The sequence below is a fragment of the Caretta caretta genome, chromosome 9, assembly GCF_965140235.1.
Source record: "Caretta caretta isolate rCarCar2 chromosome 9, rCarCar1.hap1, whole genome shotgun sequence".
Lineage (NCBI taxonomy): Eukaryota > Metazoa > Chordata > Testudines > Cheloniidae > Caretta > Caretta caretta.
In genome coordinates, this window is record NC_134214.1 from 403,177 (window position 1) to 417,871 (window position 14,695).

At 42.6% G+C, this 14,695-nt stretch overlaps 1 protein-coding gene across 35 annotated transcripts in view; it reads right to left on the reverse strand.

Annotated features, from left to right (window-relative positions):
* DLG1 (discs large MAGUK scaffold protein 1) overlaps window positions 1-14,695 on the reverse strand; it is a 529,193-nt gene that overhangs the window by 214,860 nt on the left and 299,638 nt on the right. The window contains exon 1 of one of the 35 annotated variants that reach the window (XM_048864509.2): window positions 1,790-1,882. The exons of the other annotated variants lie outside the window; for them this stretch is intronic. Within the exon in view, the coding sequence (XP_048720466.1) occupies window positions 1,790-1,867 (78 nt within the window). The 5' untranslated portion in view covers window positions 1,868-1,882. Of the gene's footprint in view, window positions 1-1,789; window positions 1,883-14,695 lie in introns of those variants that run through there. 35 annotated transcript variants of the gene reach the window in all.

Consider the following 14,695-nt stretch of genomic DNA (forward strand, 5'->3'; position numbering starts at 1 on the left):
TCCTGCTTTTTCGGGTCCCAAACAATTTCTCAATTTGGAATGATTTACTCCAAAGCAAGAAAATATTCTTTCTACACTGGCAGAAGAAGCTACTGCTGTTAAAAAGTGAGATTATTACTTCAATGGTCTCTGAATCCAAGTGCTTAAGTGATTTCCACCAGTTCACTGGTGTGTAACTTTCTTTAAAACATCATCAGCAAACATATATTTCTTGAATGGTTCACTCTTACCTCTGAAGTTTATTATAGTTAGCATTATGGAGGGATGATTGCTGGATGTCCATATCATAGCCAACTTCTCTTCTTCAGCAGTTAAGGTTTGACCCTGGTACTGAGTATTGAGATTATTTGCAAGAAAATGAGCTGGAGATAGTGCTTGTCCCACTCGTTTTTTTAATGTTTGTAATTTAACTCTGTCATTGCAGATTTCTCCTTTTAAGATCTCACTTGGTTCCTTCCAAATTTCAACGGCATCAGCAATAAAACAGCTATTTCCCTGCATTTTGTGCAAGGCTACAGAAATAGGCTTCAAAGTACTCAGCGTGTGTTCAACGTTTCTCTTAAGCCCATTGTTGAGAACTTTGACTGTGACAGTGCCATCTATTTTTTCACGACTTTGTTCACAAACTATCATCAGATTAGGCCAGTTCTTGATACAGTGCTCAGAACAGTCCACTACTGAGTTCCATCTCACATCTTGTGAGAGTGTTAGCTTGGTTCCTCCCACTTTTTTCAGAGCAGCTGCTGAAAAGTGGTTGTTACGGAAGCATTTTGCAATTTCAACAACATTAGCCTTTATTTCTGGAACACCGAAGTCTTTGGCTAGGAGGCGCATCAAATGAGCATTGCAACCATATGTTATTAGCTTGCGAATCTCTTCTAAATAATTTCTTCTCATCTAGGATACATTTTTGGCATTGTCTGTGACCAAGCTGCGTACCTGACATTTGAAATTTTTTTTTCAGTTTGTTATAGCTTTTACTGCAACTTCTTGTAAGTATTCTGCTGGGTGTGCATTTCCTGATTTATCAATTGTTTCTGTAAGGAAGACATTCCCTTCTTCTGTCGTCACACAAGCACATATTGTGGACATTACTCCATCCATCAAGACTCAGGTTAAAAATTTCACCCTCTAGACCTTTTGTATACTGCTCAATTTCTCTTTCATACACTTTATCCAACATATCCTGGTCTTAATGACTGAACCATGTTAATGAAGCATGGGTTCTCAATCATACAGAAAGGAGAATTTGTTGCATAAATAAATCAGGCAACTTTTTCCTCAATTAACGCTTTTTGTAATCTGCTGGTTCTTATCACAAATTTATTATGGTTGTTTCTGGATGATGGAGATTTTTCTTCTTTTTGCTAGGTGATATACTGTGGCTATATGACATATATGGTGTGACTGAAAAACTATCATTGGTAGATAACTCTGAAACTATAGAAAATGATGGTGATCTTGAAACTGGATAGTCTTCAGAATCCTGTATGTTGAGGATGGATTCTCCTAAACTAAGTCAATGCAGTTATTTAATTATTATTACCACACTGCTCATTTAGTATTACTCATTGCATTCACTGACACTCAGTACTACTTTAAAGGTGAAACTGAAAAAGGAAGTTCTGCCTATTTCAGCTGTTTATTTTTTATCACAACTGCATCTAAAATGACAGGACCATAGAGTAACAACTACGTTTTTTTGCTCAAACATGAGAATTCAAGAATAGTCCAGAAGGAAGACAGGCAGTCCTTAAGAAAGAACTATGAAACAGAAAAGTTTACCAACCTGAAGATCCTGCATGTTCAGACATGCTCCTTTCGTCGTCTTCAACACAGCTTCCTCCTGAGAAGGAACACTTCTCATGATGTTGTTTCATTCGGGCAACTGGGCCTTGCATTTCTTTGTTGCACTGTTTGCATTTTGCATGCATGCCAGTCTTACCCACAGGTAGAGGAACTTCATTAAAATATTCCCAAACTGGGTCTCTTTTATGGCTTTCTGCCATTATAGGTTTTCCCTTCTAGTGAGAGAATGGTATGGTAGATCTCAAATCAATGAAGGCTACACTCAGAAAGACCTCAAGACTTCTGGAATATGCTGCTCAAACAGTTTCACTTTTGTTTCTACTGCCTGTCCCTCCCTTCTCACATTTATCTCCAGACTTCTTCTCCTTGTCTAGATTTATTCTGCCCCCAACAATCTTCTATTCATTGAACTTTTTGAAACTTTGCACTTTTAGAGAGAGGTAAGGGATTGACTCTGTGTACACATTTGCAGAGGAACAATAGGGTTGAGGTCTGTTATTTCTCACCTCTATATATTATTTATTTATTTTAAAACATTTTTGCTGTTAACAAGCATATTATCCCTGGAGACACAAATCCACAGTTTGAGAACTGCAAAACTAAGCATCTCTGATGGTATCTTCTGGACTGAGCACTGAGTCCCATTGGGTAGATAGAAAGATTAACCTAAATCTATACAGAATCCCCTGGAACCCCATAAAATTGGGTCCCTAATCCACCAACTATTGGAACTCATTTACAAAACTTTTCTTAAACATTACATGAATATATTGTTTCATACTATAGAATTAGAATTTATAATCCCTATTCCATGATGAGATCATCTTTGAGCTATAATGTATCTTAATTAAAACTATCTTTAGATAAGTCTTTTCCTCAAAAAGCCTTTTATCCAAAAAATCCAATTTAAATTAAAAAAAAATCAGATTTTTTTTTAAATCATTGATTTTTATCCACCCTGCCCACAACTGAGGATATACCTGATATATCCAGCCACCTTAACCATCTATGGTACACATTTGGGCAGGAATAGCTTTGGCAATCAGCCCAGCCCCAGGGCTGTTGCAATGTAAATCTCTCTCCAGATGGAAGCTGTTCCATACCCCTAATCATTTTTGTTGCCCTTCTCTACACCTTTTCCAATTCTAATATATCTTTTAGGAGATGGGGTCACCAGAACTGCATGCAGTATCTAAGGTGTGAGCATACCATGGATTTATATTTTGAGATTATGATATTTTCTGTTATCTATTCCTTTCCTAACAGTTCCTAACATTCTATTAGCTTTTTTCATTGCCACTGCACATTTCTTAAAGCATTTGATCAAACTACCCACAATGACTCCAAGATCTCTTTCTTGAGAGGTAACAGCTAATTTAGACTCCATCATTTTGTATGTATAGTTGCGATTATGTTTCCAATGTGTATAACTTTGCATTTATCAACACTGAATTTCATCTACCATTTTGTTGCCCAGTCCCCCAGTTTTCTGAGATCCCTTTGTAAATCTGCAGTCTACTTTGGACTTAACTATCTTGAGTAATTTTGTATCCCTGAAAATCTTTCCACCTGACTGTTCAACCTCCTTTTCTAAATCATATTCATAAATGTTGAACAGCACAGGTTGCTTTACAGATCCTTGGAAGACCCCTCTATTACCACTTTCCATTGTGAAAACTGACCATTTAGTCCTGCTTTTTGTTTCCTATCTTTTAACCAGTTACTAATCCACAAGAGACCTTCCCTCTGATCTCATTACTGCTTATTTTGCTTAAGTGACTCCGGAAAGGACCCTTGCCAAAGGCTTTCTGAAAGTCCAAGTACATGCTATCCACTGGGTCTCCCTTGTCCACATGCTGGTTGACACCTTCAAAGAATTCTGAGATATTGTTGAGACCTGATTTCCCTTTACAAAAACCATGCTGACTCTTCACCAACATATTGTGTTCATTTATGTGTCTGACAATTCTGTTCTTTATTATAGTTTCTACCAATTTACCTGGTACTGAAGTTAGGCTATTGGCCTGTAATTGCCAGGATCGCATCTGGAACCATTTAAAAAAAAAAATCGACATTGGCTATTCTCCAGTCACCTGATACAGGGACTGATTTAAGCTACAGGTTACATACCACATTTAGTAGTTCTGCAATTTCATAGGGGAGTTCTTTCAGAACTCTGGGGTGAATACCATCTGGTTCTGGTGACTTCTTATTATTTTATCCATTTGTTCCAAAACCTCCTCTATCAACAACTCAAATCTGGGACAATTCCTCAAATCTGTCACCTAAAAAGAATGACTTAAGTGTGGGAATCTCCCTCTCATCCACTGCAGTGAAGACTGATGCAAATAAATCATTTAGTTGCTCCACAACTACTGTGTCTTCCTTGAGTGTTCCTTCTGCACCTTGATAAACCAGTGGCTTCACTAACTGTTTTGGCACGCTTCCTGCTTCCGGTGTATTTTTTTTTAAAAATGGTTGTTTTGTCTTTTGCAGTTATTCTTCAAATTATTATTTGACCTCCCTAATTATACTTTTACACTTGACAGAGTTTATGCTCCTTTCTATTTTACTTAGTAGAATTTAACTTCCAATTTTAAAAGGATTGACTGTAGGCATCTCTTTTACTCTGCTATTAAGCCATGATGGCCTTTTTTCAGTCCTCTGACAGTCTGTCTTTTTAATTTGGGGTATACATTTAGTTTGAACATCTATTATGATTAAGGCTAAAATTATATCACAAATGTTATGGAATCTGGGACATTTTCTGCTCCAGCCCTGGGGTGGTGGGGCTGGAGTTGTCAGCAAATGGGGTGCCCCATGAGTTCCCAACTGCCATGGGGGGACCCAGAGCTCCCAGCTGCCAGCCCCAGAGCTCTCAGCCGTCATGGGTGGTGTGGGCCCCCGGGACTCCCAGCCACCGCGGGCACCAGGGAGAACCCGGAGCCCCAGCCACCTCCCTCTCTCATGCAGCAGGGGTTAAGCTCAGCCCCATTTGGTCCCAGTCATTTTTTCGTAAAAGTCATAGACAGGTCATGGACTTATGTTAATTTTTAGTTATTGCCCATGACCTGTCTGACTTTTACTAAAAATAACTGTGACAAAATCTTAGCCTTAAATACGGTGTTTTTAAATAGTTTCCATGAAGCTTGCAGGCATTTCACTCTTGTGATTGTTCCTTTTAATTTAGAACAATAAGAATGGCCATACTGGGTGACACCAAAGGTCCATCCAGCCCAGCATCCTGTCTACCGACAGTGGCCAAAGCCAGGTGCCCCAGAGGGAGTGAACCTAATAGGTAGTGATCTAGTGATCTCTCTCCTGCCATCCATCTCCACCCTCTGACAAACAGAGGCTAGGGATAAATAATTTCCATTTACTTCCTCATTTTTGTATAGTTCCCTTATTCGAAATTAAATGCAAAGGTGTCGTTTTCTTTGGTATCTGCCCCCTCTGAATGATGTTAAATGTAATTTACATTAGGGTTCCTGCTACTGAGTGGTCCAGCTGTCTTCACCTCTTAGACTGTCACCATCCTGGTCAAGTCGTAAGCAGAATATTCCTACTATTATAATCTTATTATCAAGCATGGAATTTCAGTCCATAAAGATTCTATGGTGCAGTTTGATTCATTTATGATTTTTTTACTATTTGACTCTGCTTCCTTTCACATATAGTGCCTCTCCTCCACCAACGTGGCCTATCTGTCATTCCTGTATATTTTGTACTGTGCTATTACCATGTCCCATTGATTATCATTGTTGTACCAAGTTTTTTTGATGCCTGTTATATCAATTTCCTCCTTTAATACCAGGCACTCTAGTTCACCCATTTTAGTATTTAGACTTCTTGCTTTTGTATACAAGTACTTGTGCATTTTGTCAATATTCAGTTGCTTGCCTCTCTGTGACATAACTGATTGGGACTCTTTCATTTGTCTATTTCTCTTCAGCTCCTACCTCTACTTTCTCAACTTCTATTCTCTCCTTTTACTAGGATATAGAGAATCCCCTTCAATAAATCCTCCCCGAAGGAATGTCACTGTATGAACCATGTGCTCCTCTTCACCTGTCAGCTTTCCCCTAGCTCTTAGTTTAAGAACGCCTCTTTTACCTTTTTAATTTTATATGCCCACAATTTGGTTCCATTTTGGTTTAGGTGGAGCCCGCCCTTCCAGTGTAGGCTCCTCCTTTCCCAAAAGGTTCCCCACTTCCTAATAAATCTAAATCCCTCCTCTCAACACCATCAACTCATCCATGCATTGAGACCCTGCAGTTTTACCTATCTAACTGGCTCTCTGAATGGAATTGGAAGCTTTTTAGAGAATACCATGGAGGTCCTAGACTTTAATCTCTTACCGTGCAGCCTAAATTTGGTTTCCAGGACCTCTCTTACCTTTCCCTATGTCACTGGTTCCATGATCACTGGTTCCTCCCTAGTACTGCACATAAGTATATCTACATGTCTTAAAAGCTCTGCAATCTTAGCATCCAGCAGGCAATTCACCATGTGGTTCTCTCAGTCATCACAAACCCAAACTATCTATATTTCTAATAATCGAATCCCGCATTACTATTACTTGTCTCTTCCTAATAACTGAGATACCCTCTCCTGGAGGGTTATACTCAGTATGAGAGGATATCATGACACCTGAAAGGAGGGTCCCAACTACGGGATGGTTTCCTTTTGCTCCAGCTTTTCCTTCCCCAAGACTTTCAACAGCACAGAGTCAGTTACACTAGGGGTGGGATATAAGAATGGCCATACTGGGTCAGACCAAAGGTCCAACAAGCCCAGTATCCTGTCCTCTGACAGTGGCCAATGGCGGGTGCCCCAAAGGGAATGAACAGACAGGTTATCATCAAGTGATTGATGCCCTATCACCCAATCCCAGTTTCTGGCAAACAGAAGCTAAGGACACCATTCCTGCCCATCATGGCTAACAGCCATTGATGGACCTATCTTCCATGAATCTATCTAGCTCCCTTTTGAACCCAGTTATAGTACTGGCTTTCACAACACCCCCTGGCAAGAGCCTGTACTTGGTCTCTGAAGGCCACGAGTTGCTTCCACCAAATGCGCACATATGCCACCTACCCACAAGGCAGGTAATCATACACGCTATATCCAGGTAAACAAAGCCATCAAGCTAATGAGCAGGGGAAAATACAGCCTAATGATCACAACAAGGAACAGATTCTGCACTCCAGGAAACCTTCCTGGCTCTTGAAACAGAGACAAAAGACCATGGGTCACATAAGGGGACAGACATTTCAATTATCCACCATTAGGGCTCCGTGTTTGTCATGGAGGTCGCGGAAGTCAGAGATTCCATGACTTTCTGCAATCTCTGTGACGTCTGCAGGAGCCAGTGTGGCTGACATCAGGGCCGCCCAAGCAGCTGACTCTGGGGCCAGCTGGTCAGGTGGCCCCAGCGAAAGGCAACCCTGAAGTGGCTCTGCAGCCAGCTGCTCCGGCACTGGCCACTGCTTGGGTGCCCCTGGCAACAGTCCGCATGTGGCCGGAGTAGCTGCTTCCCTGGGCAGCCCTGGCAGTGGTGCCCGGGCGGCCAGTGCAGCCACAGCCTGAGGTGGTCCCTGGATGGCTGGTGCAGATGCTTCCCCAGTCAGCCCCTGGCAGCGGTGACTGGGTGGCCGGAATAGCTGTTCCTCAGGCAGTCCCCGACAACTGGTGCTACGGCTGGCCCCGCATTCCCCCCAGAAGCAGCCCCTCAGGATGCCCCCCAACGGCAGCCCATCGGGGTATTTACAGTATAAGTCATGAACAGGTCATTAGCCTGTGAATCTTTGTGTCTTGCCCATGATCTGTCCATGACTTTTACTAAAAATACCCATGACTAAATCATAGCCTTTATCCATCACTGAGGGGATGATAGCATACATCACCCTCTGAGCCTTTGAAAGCTGAATCCTCTTGGTCGGGAAGGCAAGAGTTGCTGGATTCATAGAAGATTAGGGTTGGAAGAGACCTCAGAAGGTCATCTAGTCCAACCCCTGCCTAAGACAGGACCAACACCAACTAAATCATCCCAGCCAGGGTTTTGTCAAGCTGGGCCTTAAAAACCTCTAAGGATAAATTTCAGAGTAACAGCCGTGTTAGTCTGTATTCACAAAAAGAAAAGGAGTACTTGTGGCACCTTAGAGACTAACCAATTTATTTGAGCATGAGCTTTCGTGAGCTACAGCTCACTTCATCGGATGCATACCGCGGAAACTGCAGCAGACTTTATATATACACAGAGAATATGAAACAATACCTCCTCCCACCCCACTGTCCTGCTGGTAATAGCTTATCTAAAGTGATCATCAGGTGGGCCATTTCCAGCACAAATCCAGGTTTTCTCACCCTCCACCCCCCCACACAAATTCACTCTCCTGCTGGTGCTAGCCCATCCAAAGTGACAACTCTTTACATAATCAAGTCGGGCTATTTCCTGCACAAATCCAGGTTTTCTCACATCCCCCCCACCCCCATACACACACAAACTCACTCTCCTGCTGGTAATAGCTCATCCAAACTGACCACTCTCCAAGTTTAAATCCAAGTTAAACCAGAACATCGGGGGGGGGGGGGGGGAGGAAAAAACAAGAGGAAACAGGCTACCTTGCATAATGACTTAGCCACTCCCAGTCTCTATTTAAGCCTAAATTAATAATATCCAATTTGCAAATGAATTCCAATTCAGCAGTTTCTCGCTGGAGTCTGGATTTGAAGTTTTTTTGTTTTAAGATAGCGACCTTCATGTCTGTGATTGCGTGACCAGAGAGATTGAAGTGTTCTCCGACTGGTTTATGAATGTTATAATTCTTGACATCTGATTTGTGTCCATTTATTCTTTTACGTAGAGACTGTCCAGTTTGACCAATGTACATGGCAGAGGGGCATTGCTGGCACATGATGGCATATATCACATTGGTAGATGTGCAGGTGAACGAGCCTCTGATAGTGTGGCTGATGTTATTAGGCCCTGTGATGGTGTCCCCTGAATAGATATGTGGGCACAATTGGCAACGGGCTTTGTTGCAAGGATAAGTTCCTGGGTTAGTGGTTCTGTTGTGTGGTATGTGGTTGTTGGTGAGTATTTGCTTCAGGTTGCGGGGCTGTCTGTAGGCAAGAACTGGCCTGTCTCCCAAGACTTGTGACAGTGATAAAGGATAAAGATTCCACCACCTCCCTAGGTAACCCATTCCAGTGCTTCACCTTCCTAGTGAAAAAGTGTTTCCTAATATCCAACCTAAACCACCCCCACTTCAACTTGAGACCTTTACTCCTTGTTCTGTCATCTGCCACCACTGACAACAGCCAAGCTCCATCCTCTTTGGAACCCTCCTTCAGGTAACTGAAGGCTGCTATCAAATCCCCCCTCATTCTTCTCGTCTGCAGACTAAACTAGCCAGGTTCCCTCAGCTTCTCCTCGTAAGTCATGTGCCCAGCCCCCTGATCATTTTCGCTGGCCTCCACTGGACTCTCTCCAATTTGTCCCCATACTTTCTTTAGTAGGGGGCCCCAAAACTGGAAGCAGTACTCAGATGTGGCCTCACCAGTGCCGAATAATCATTTCCCTCGGTCTTCTGGCAATGCTCCTACTAATGCAGCCCAATATGCCATTAGCCTTCTTGGCAACGAGGGCACACTGCTGACTCATTTCCAGCTTCTCATCCACTGTAATCCCCAGGTCCTCTTCTGCAGAAGTGCTGCTTAGCCACTTGGTCCCCAGCCTGTAGTGATGCATGGGATTCTTCCGTCCTTGTTGAACCTATTCAGATTACTTTTGGCCCAATCCTCCAATTTGTCTAGGTCACTTTAGAGCCCACCCCTACCCTCCAGCGTATCTACCTCTGCCCCCTGTTTAGTGTCATCTGTGAACTTGCGGAGGGTGCAATCCATCCCTTCATCCAGATCATTAATAAAGATATTGAACAAAACCAGCTGCAGGACCAACCCCTGGGGCACTCTGCTTGATACCGGCTGACAATTAGTGATCAACAGCTTGATGTCTATCTGTTGAGCCCAACAATCTAGCCAGCTTTCTATCCACCTTCTAGTCCATTCATCCAATCCATACTTTTTTAACTTGCTGGCAATACTGTGGGAGATCGTATCAAAAGCGTTGCTAAAAGTCAAGATATATCACATCCACTGCTTCCCCCATATCCACAGAGCCAGTTATCTCATCATAGAAGGCAATCAGGTTGGCCAGGAATCACTTGCCCTTGGTGAATCCATGTTGATTGTTCCTGATCACCTTCCTCTCCTCCAAGTGCTTGAAAATGGTTTCCTTGACGACCTGCTCCATGATTTTTCCAGGGACTGAGGTGAGGCTGACCCGTCTGTGGTTCTCCTTCTTCCCTTTTTTAAAGGGCCTCCCCCGACTGCCAAGAGTTTTCAAAGATAATGGCCAATGGCACTGCAATCACATCCGCCAACTCCCTCATCACCCTCGGATGCATTAGATCTGGACCCATGGACTTGTGCATTTCCAGCTTTTCTAAATAGTCCTTAACCACTGAGGGCTGATCATCTCCTCCCCATACTGTGTTGCCCAAGACAGCAGTGTGGGAGCTGATCTTATCTGTGAAGTCTGAGGCAAAAAAAGCATTGAGTACTTCAGCTTTTTCCACATCATCTGTCACTAGGTTGCCTCCCCCATTCATTAAGGGTCCCACACTTTCCTGGACCTTTTTCTTGTTGCTAACATACCTGTAGAAACCCTTTTTGTTACCCTTCACATCCCTTGCTAGCTGCAACTCCAGTTGTGTTTTGGCCTTCCTGATTACACCCCTGCATGCTCAAGCTATATTTTTATACTCCTCCCTAGTCATCTGACCAAGTTTCCACTTCTTGTAAGCTTCCTTTTTGTGTCGAAGTTCATTGAAGATTTCACTGTTAAGCCAAGCTGGTCGCTTGCCATATTTGCTATTCTTTCTGCACATCGAGATGTGCAGACTTAATGGAAGTGAGAAACATGCTTAGACAAGATTGTAACTTCCAGAAATTAACTTTTAGTCACTAGAAAACATGTTTTATTTTGCTTGTAACTATACCAGTCTGTCTTATTCTTGCTTAGTATCACCTAAACCTCTATTCTTTAATAAGTTAATAAACTTATTCTTGCTGTATTACAGAACAATCTCAGGGCTGTGCATTAAACTGGAGGCGGAGTCCTCAGCTAGCCAAAAAGACTGGTGAATACTCTGTCTCATCAGAGGAAGACAACTTAATTTCTGTGAAAGTACACTGAGAGGGACTGAATACTCCAGGAAGACGTCCCTGGTAAACTCAGAAATGGGGATTCACTGACTGTTACCTGCAAGGCAGGGTTTGGACTGACGGAGTCCGATGAGTTGGCTGGCAAGCCAGACAGGCTGGTGTGTGAGGAAGCCAACACACGGCTTAGTAGCAGCAAAACACTCACTTGCTGAGGCAGAGAAGGAACACAGGGCTCACAATTTAGGGTACCCCAAAAAAGACACCACAGTACCAAATCAAATGTGTCACAGAATTATATTACATCAACATTATTACCTTTATCAACTAATCTTGTAATTTCATCAAAAATATCCAGTTAGTTTGACAGAATCCATTTTCCATAAAACCATTTTGATTGGTATTAGTTATCTTACGCTTGTGATTCTTTATTAATTGATTCCTATATTAGCTGTTCCATTATTCTGTCCAAGATCCAAGTCAGACTGACAGGTCTATGATTGCCTGGGTCGTTCTGTTCACCCTTTTAAAATATCGCGACAACACTAGCTTTTGTCCAGTCACCAGTGTTCCAAGGGTTATTGAAAATCAACATTTTACAGTCCAGCAGGCTCCTTTGTCAGCGGGCAATGACGTGAGTTTCACTGAGGCACTATAGGCACTGTTGGTACTCACTGCTCACGGAAAAGAAGCGTGGGCATGAAGCACAGTTTTTGAAGCCAACTTGCTGGGGCATAATCCCCAGGAGACGAGGTCTCCCTAACAGTGGAAGAAGTCTGAAAGCAAACCTAACTAACTAAAACACTAATACTCAACAAAAACAAGAAAAATTACTATCTACAACTATATACAAGAAGGAGGAACAGACAACCAACTCTCTTAGCTAGGCTAAGAACACAGAGGAACAGAGGTTCCAACTCTGGCCATGCAGCAATAAGAGGGAACTAGAGGTGCGTCAACCCGCACAGCCTCTTATAACCTCAGCTGCAGACACGAGGACAATACACAACTGCTACAGAACTGTTCTGGCTGCAGCGCGTGGCACACATGCGTACCCCATGTTTGGAATCCATATAGGGACCATCACCTAAAGAAGGACTTTTGGATACAAATTATCTGGACCCTCTGATTTAAAAATGTCTAACTTTAGAAGCTGCTTTTAACATCCTCCTGAGCTACTACTGGAAGGTAAAGTGTTTTGTCATCAGACATGACAATATCATCTTTTTCCCCCCAAATACTGAAAAGAAATATTTATTGAACATTTCTGCCATTTGCTTTACATAGAGATATTTAATTTATAACTGCCTTCACATTCCCTCTAAGTCAGGTTGTTGTTTTTAACCAGTGTGGCCTCCTTGATTGCGGCTTTTGGGGCATCTAGTAACTGGTGTCTTGAGCCTAATACCTTGTATTAGGCTAAAGCATCTTTCAGAAAGACATCCAAATTTGACTTGAAAACTTCAAGAGACTGAGAATCCACCACTTCCCTTAGTAGTCTGTTCATCTTCGCACCACCCTTACTGAACTATTCCTAAAAGCTATTGCCAGCTCTAGGAGGCAGCACTGTAGAAGTGGTGGGTACTTTAAATCTCTGAAAACCAGGACATACAGAATTAAGAAAAGGAGTACTAGTGGCACCTTAGAGACTAACAGATTTATTTGAGCATAAGCTTTCGTGAGCTACAGCTCACTTCATCGAAAGCTTATGCTCAAATAAATTGGTTAGTCTCTAAGGTGCCACTAGTACTCCTTTTCTTTTTGCGAATACAGACTAACATGGCTGCTACTCTGAAACCATACAGAATTAAGTTATCCAACTCACCATGTTCTGGAAGAACATGAGGCACTACTTGGCCAACCTTAACTCTGCATTAACAAAGTTTTGGGCACTCAATTTTCTTGTTTTGTTTTTTTAAAATCATTTCTCAGCCTCCCCATATTTCACAGTACAACCCTCCTCCTCCACTGCTCCTGATTGCTTGGCAACGTTTATCTCAGCCACAAAATGCAATGGCTGCATGTTGGTTCCTTCACTGGCTCTGCATCATCTTGTCTTCTCTCTGCTTGCCCAGCACAGTCAGGCTCTCCCTCCTCAGCACTCTTCCACTGGATAGGCAGTCATAAGCATGGGGCCCAGAAGCTGAGAAGATAGGGAGAGGATGCTAGGACTAGCATGAAGTCCGTGGGAGCATTTTTTGAAGGGAGGTAATGAGAAGGAGGATGATGCAGAGGTCAAGATCACGGACTTGGGAAACCAGGGTCCAGTCCCTTGCTCCAGACTTCCTTTTGTATGACCTTGGGTAAGTTCTTTAGTCTCTGTGTCTCAGTTTCTATCTGTAAAATGGAGAAAACAGCACATTCCTAACTCCATTGTACAAGGAGGGTGCTGTGAGGATAAATACATTAAAACTGCAAGGTGCTCAGAAGCTACAGTGTGATGGGGTCCAGACAGATACCTGTCATTGACTGAGGGATGTGGGGGTTTGGGGAGGACAGAACTGAAGTCCCCTCCCTCACCCACTGTACAGCTTTGACCCCTCCTTCCACCCAGCTCTTTCCTGCACTCTTCCAATTACTCTTCACACACACACACACACACACACTCTCTATTTCTCCTCACTGCTTTGACCTCCATCTCTCTCCAGTTACTCAGACTCCCCTACTACTGCTCCAACTCCTTCAACATTCCCTCCATCGTGCTCACTGCTCCAAGACCATCCATCCCCAGTTCCACCCTCGTCCTTGCCATTTCATGCCCCTGTTAAACTTGTGGAGATAGGAAGATGGAGGGGCTCTGAGGAGTGCATATACCAGCAGGAAGCTGAAGGAGAGTCGTGATGCAGAATCCATACCCTTGAGTCATTCACTTAGTGACAGACTGCCTGAAAACTTTGATTGTTACAAGAGCCCTAGTCTTGCTGCACATCCGCATTTTAATCTGTTTGGGAAAAGTGACTTGTAGATTCAAGCTCTCCATTTAGTAACTTAATTTAATAACTAATCATTTAATTTAGCCATACTCTAGCTAAGATAAATGCTGATAGAATGAGATAAATTGGGGGATTATTAGAGCCATGGTTTGAGCCCCAAGTGTGCGCAAAAAAACCTTTTAAGAACCATTTGATTTTCATATTTTTCATGTTTTTTGGGAGGTGGTACCTCAGAAAGCCCTTGCTAAATGACTCCACTGCACTACCAACAGTACCTTGCACAGCCAAAACCATGGCAAATTTCAAGATGATGCAAGTAACCATATGGAGCTTGGAGCACTTAAAATAGCTGACCTTAAAACAGAAAAAAATGCTCAACCTTAACTGTAACAGAGCTAATGCTCTGCTATAACAATTCAGAAAATTATTGTATCCATATGACCAATTCCATTTTGAATCTCGTCAAGTTCTTGGCCTCAGTAATTTGTGGCAATGTGTTCCACAATCTATGCGCTGTGTGAAAACATATTTCCTGTACAGTAATCAGTTTTAAATTTGCTGCCTTTCTATTTCATTGAATGTCTCAATGTTCTTGCATTATGATATAGGGAGAACAGAAGTTCCAGATCTGCCTTCTGTAGACCATTCACTATTTTGTATACTTTTATCTCGTTCTCTTATTCATCTCTTTTCAAAGGTAAGCAATCCCAGCCTTTTCACTCTCT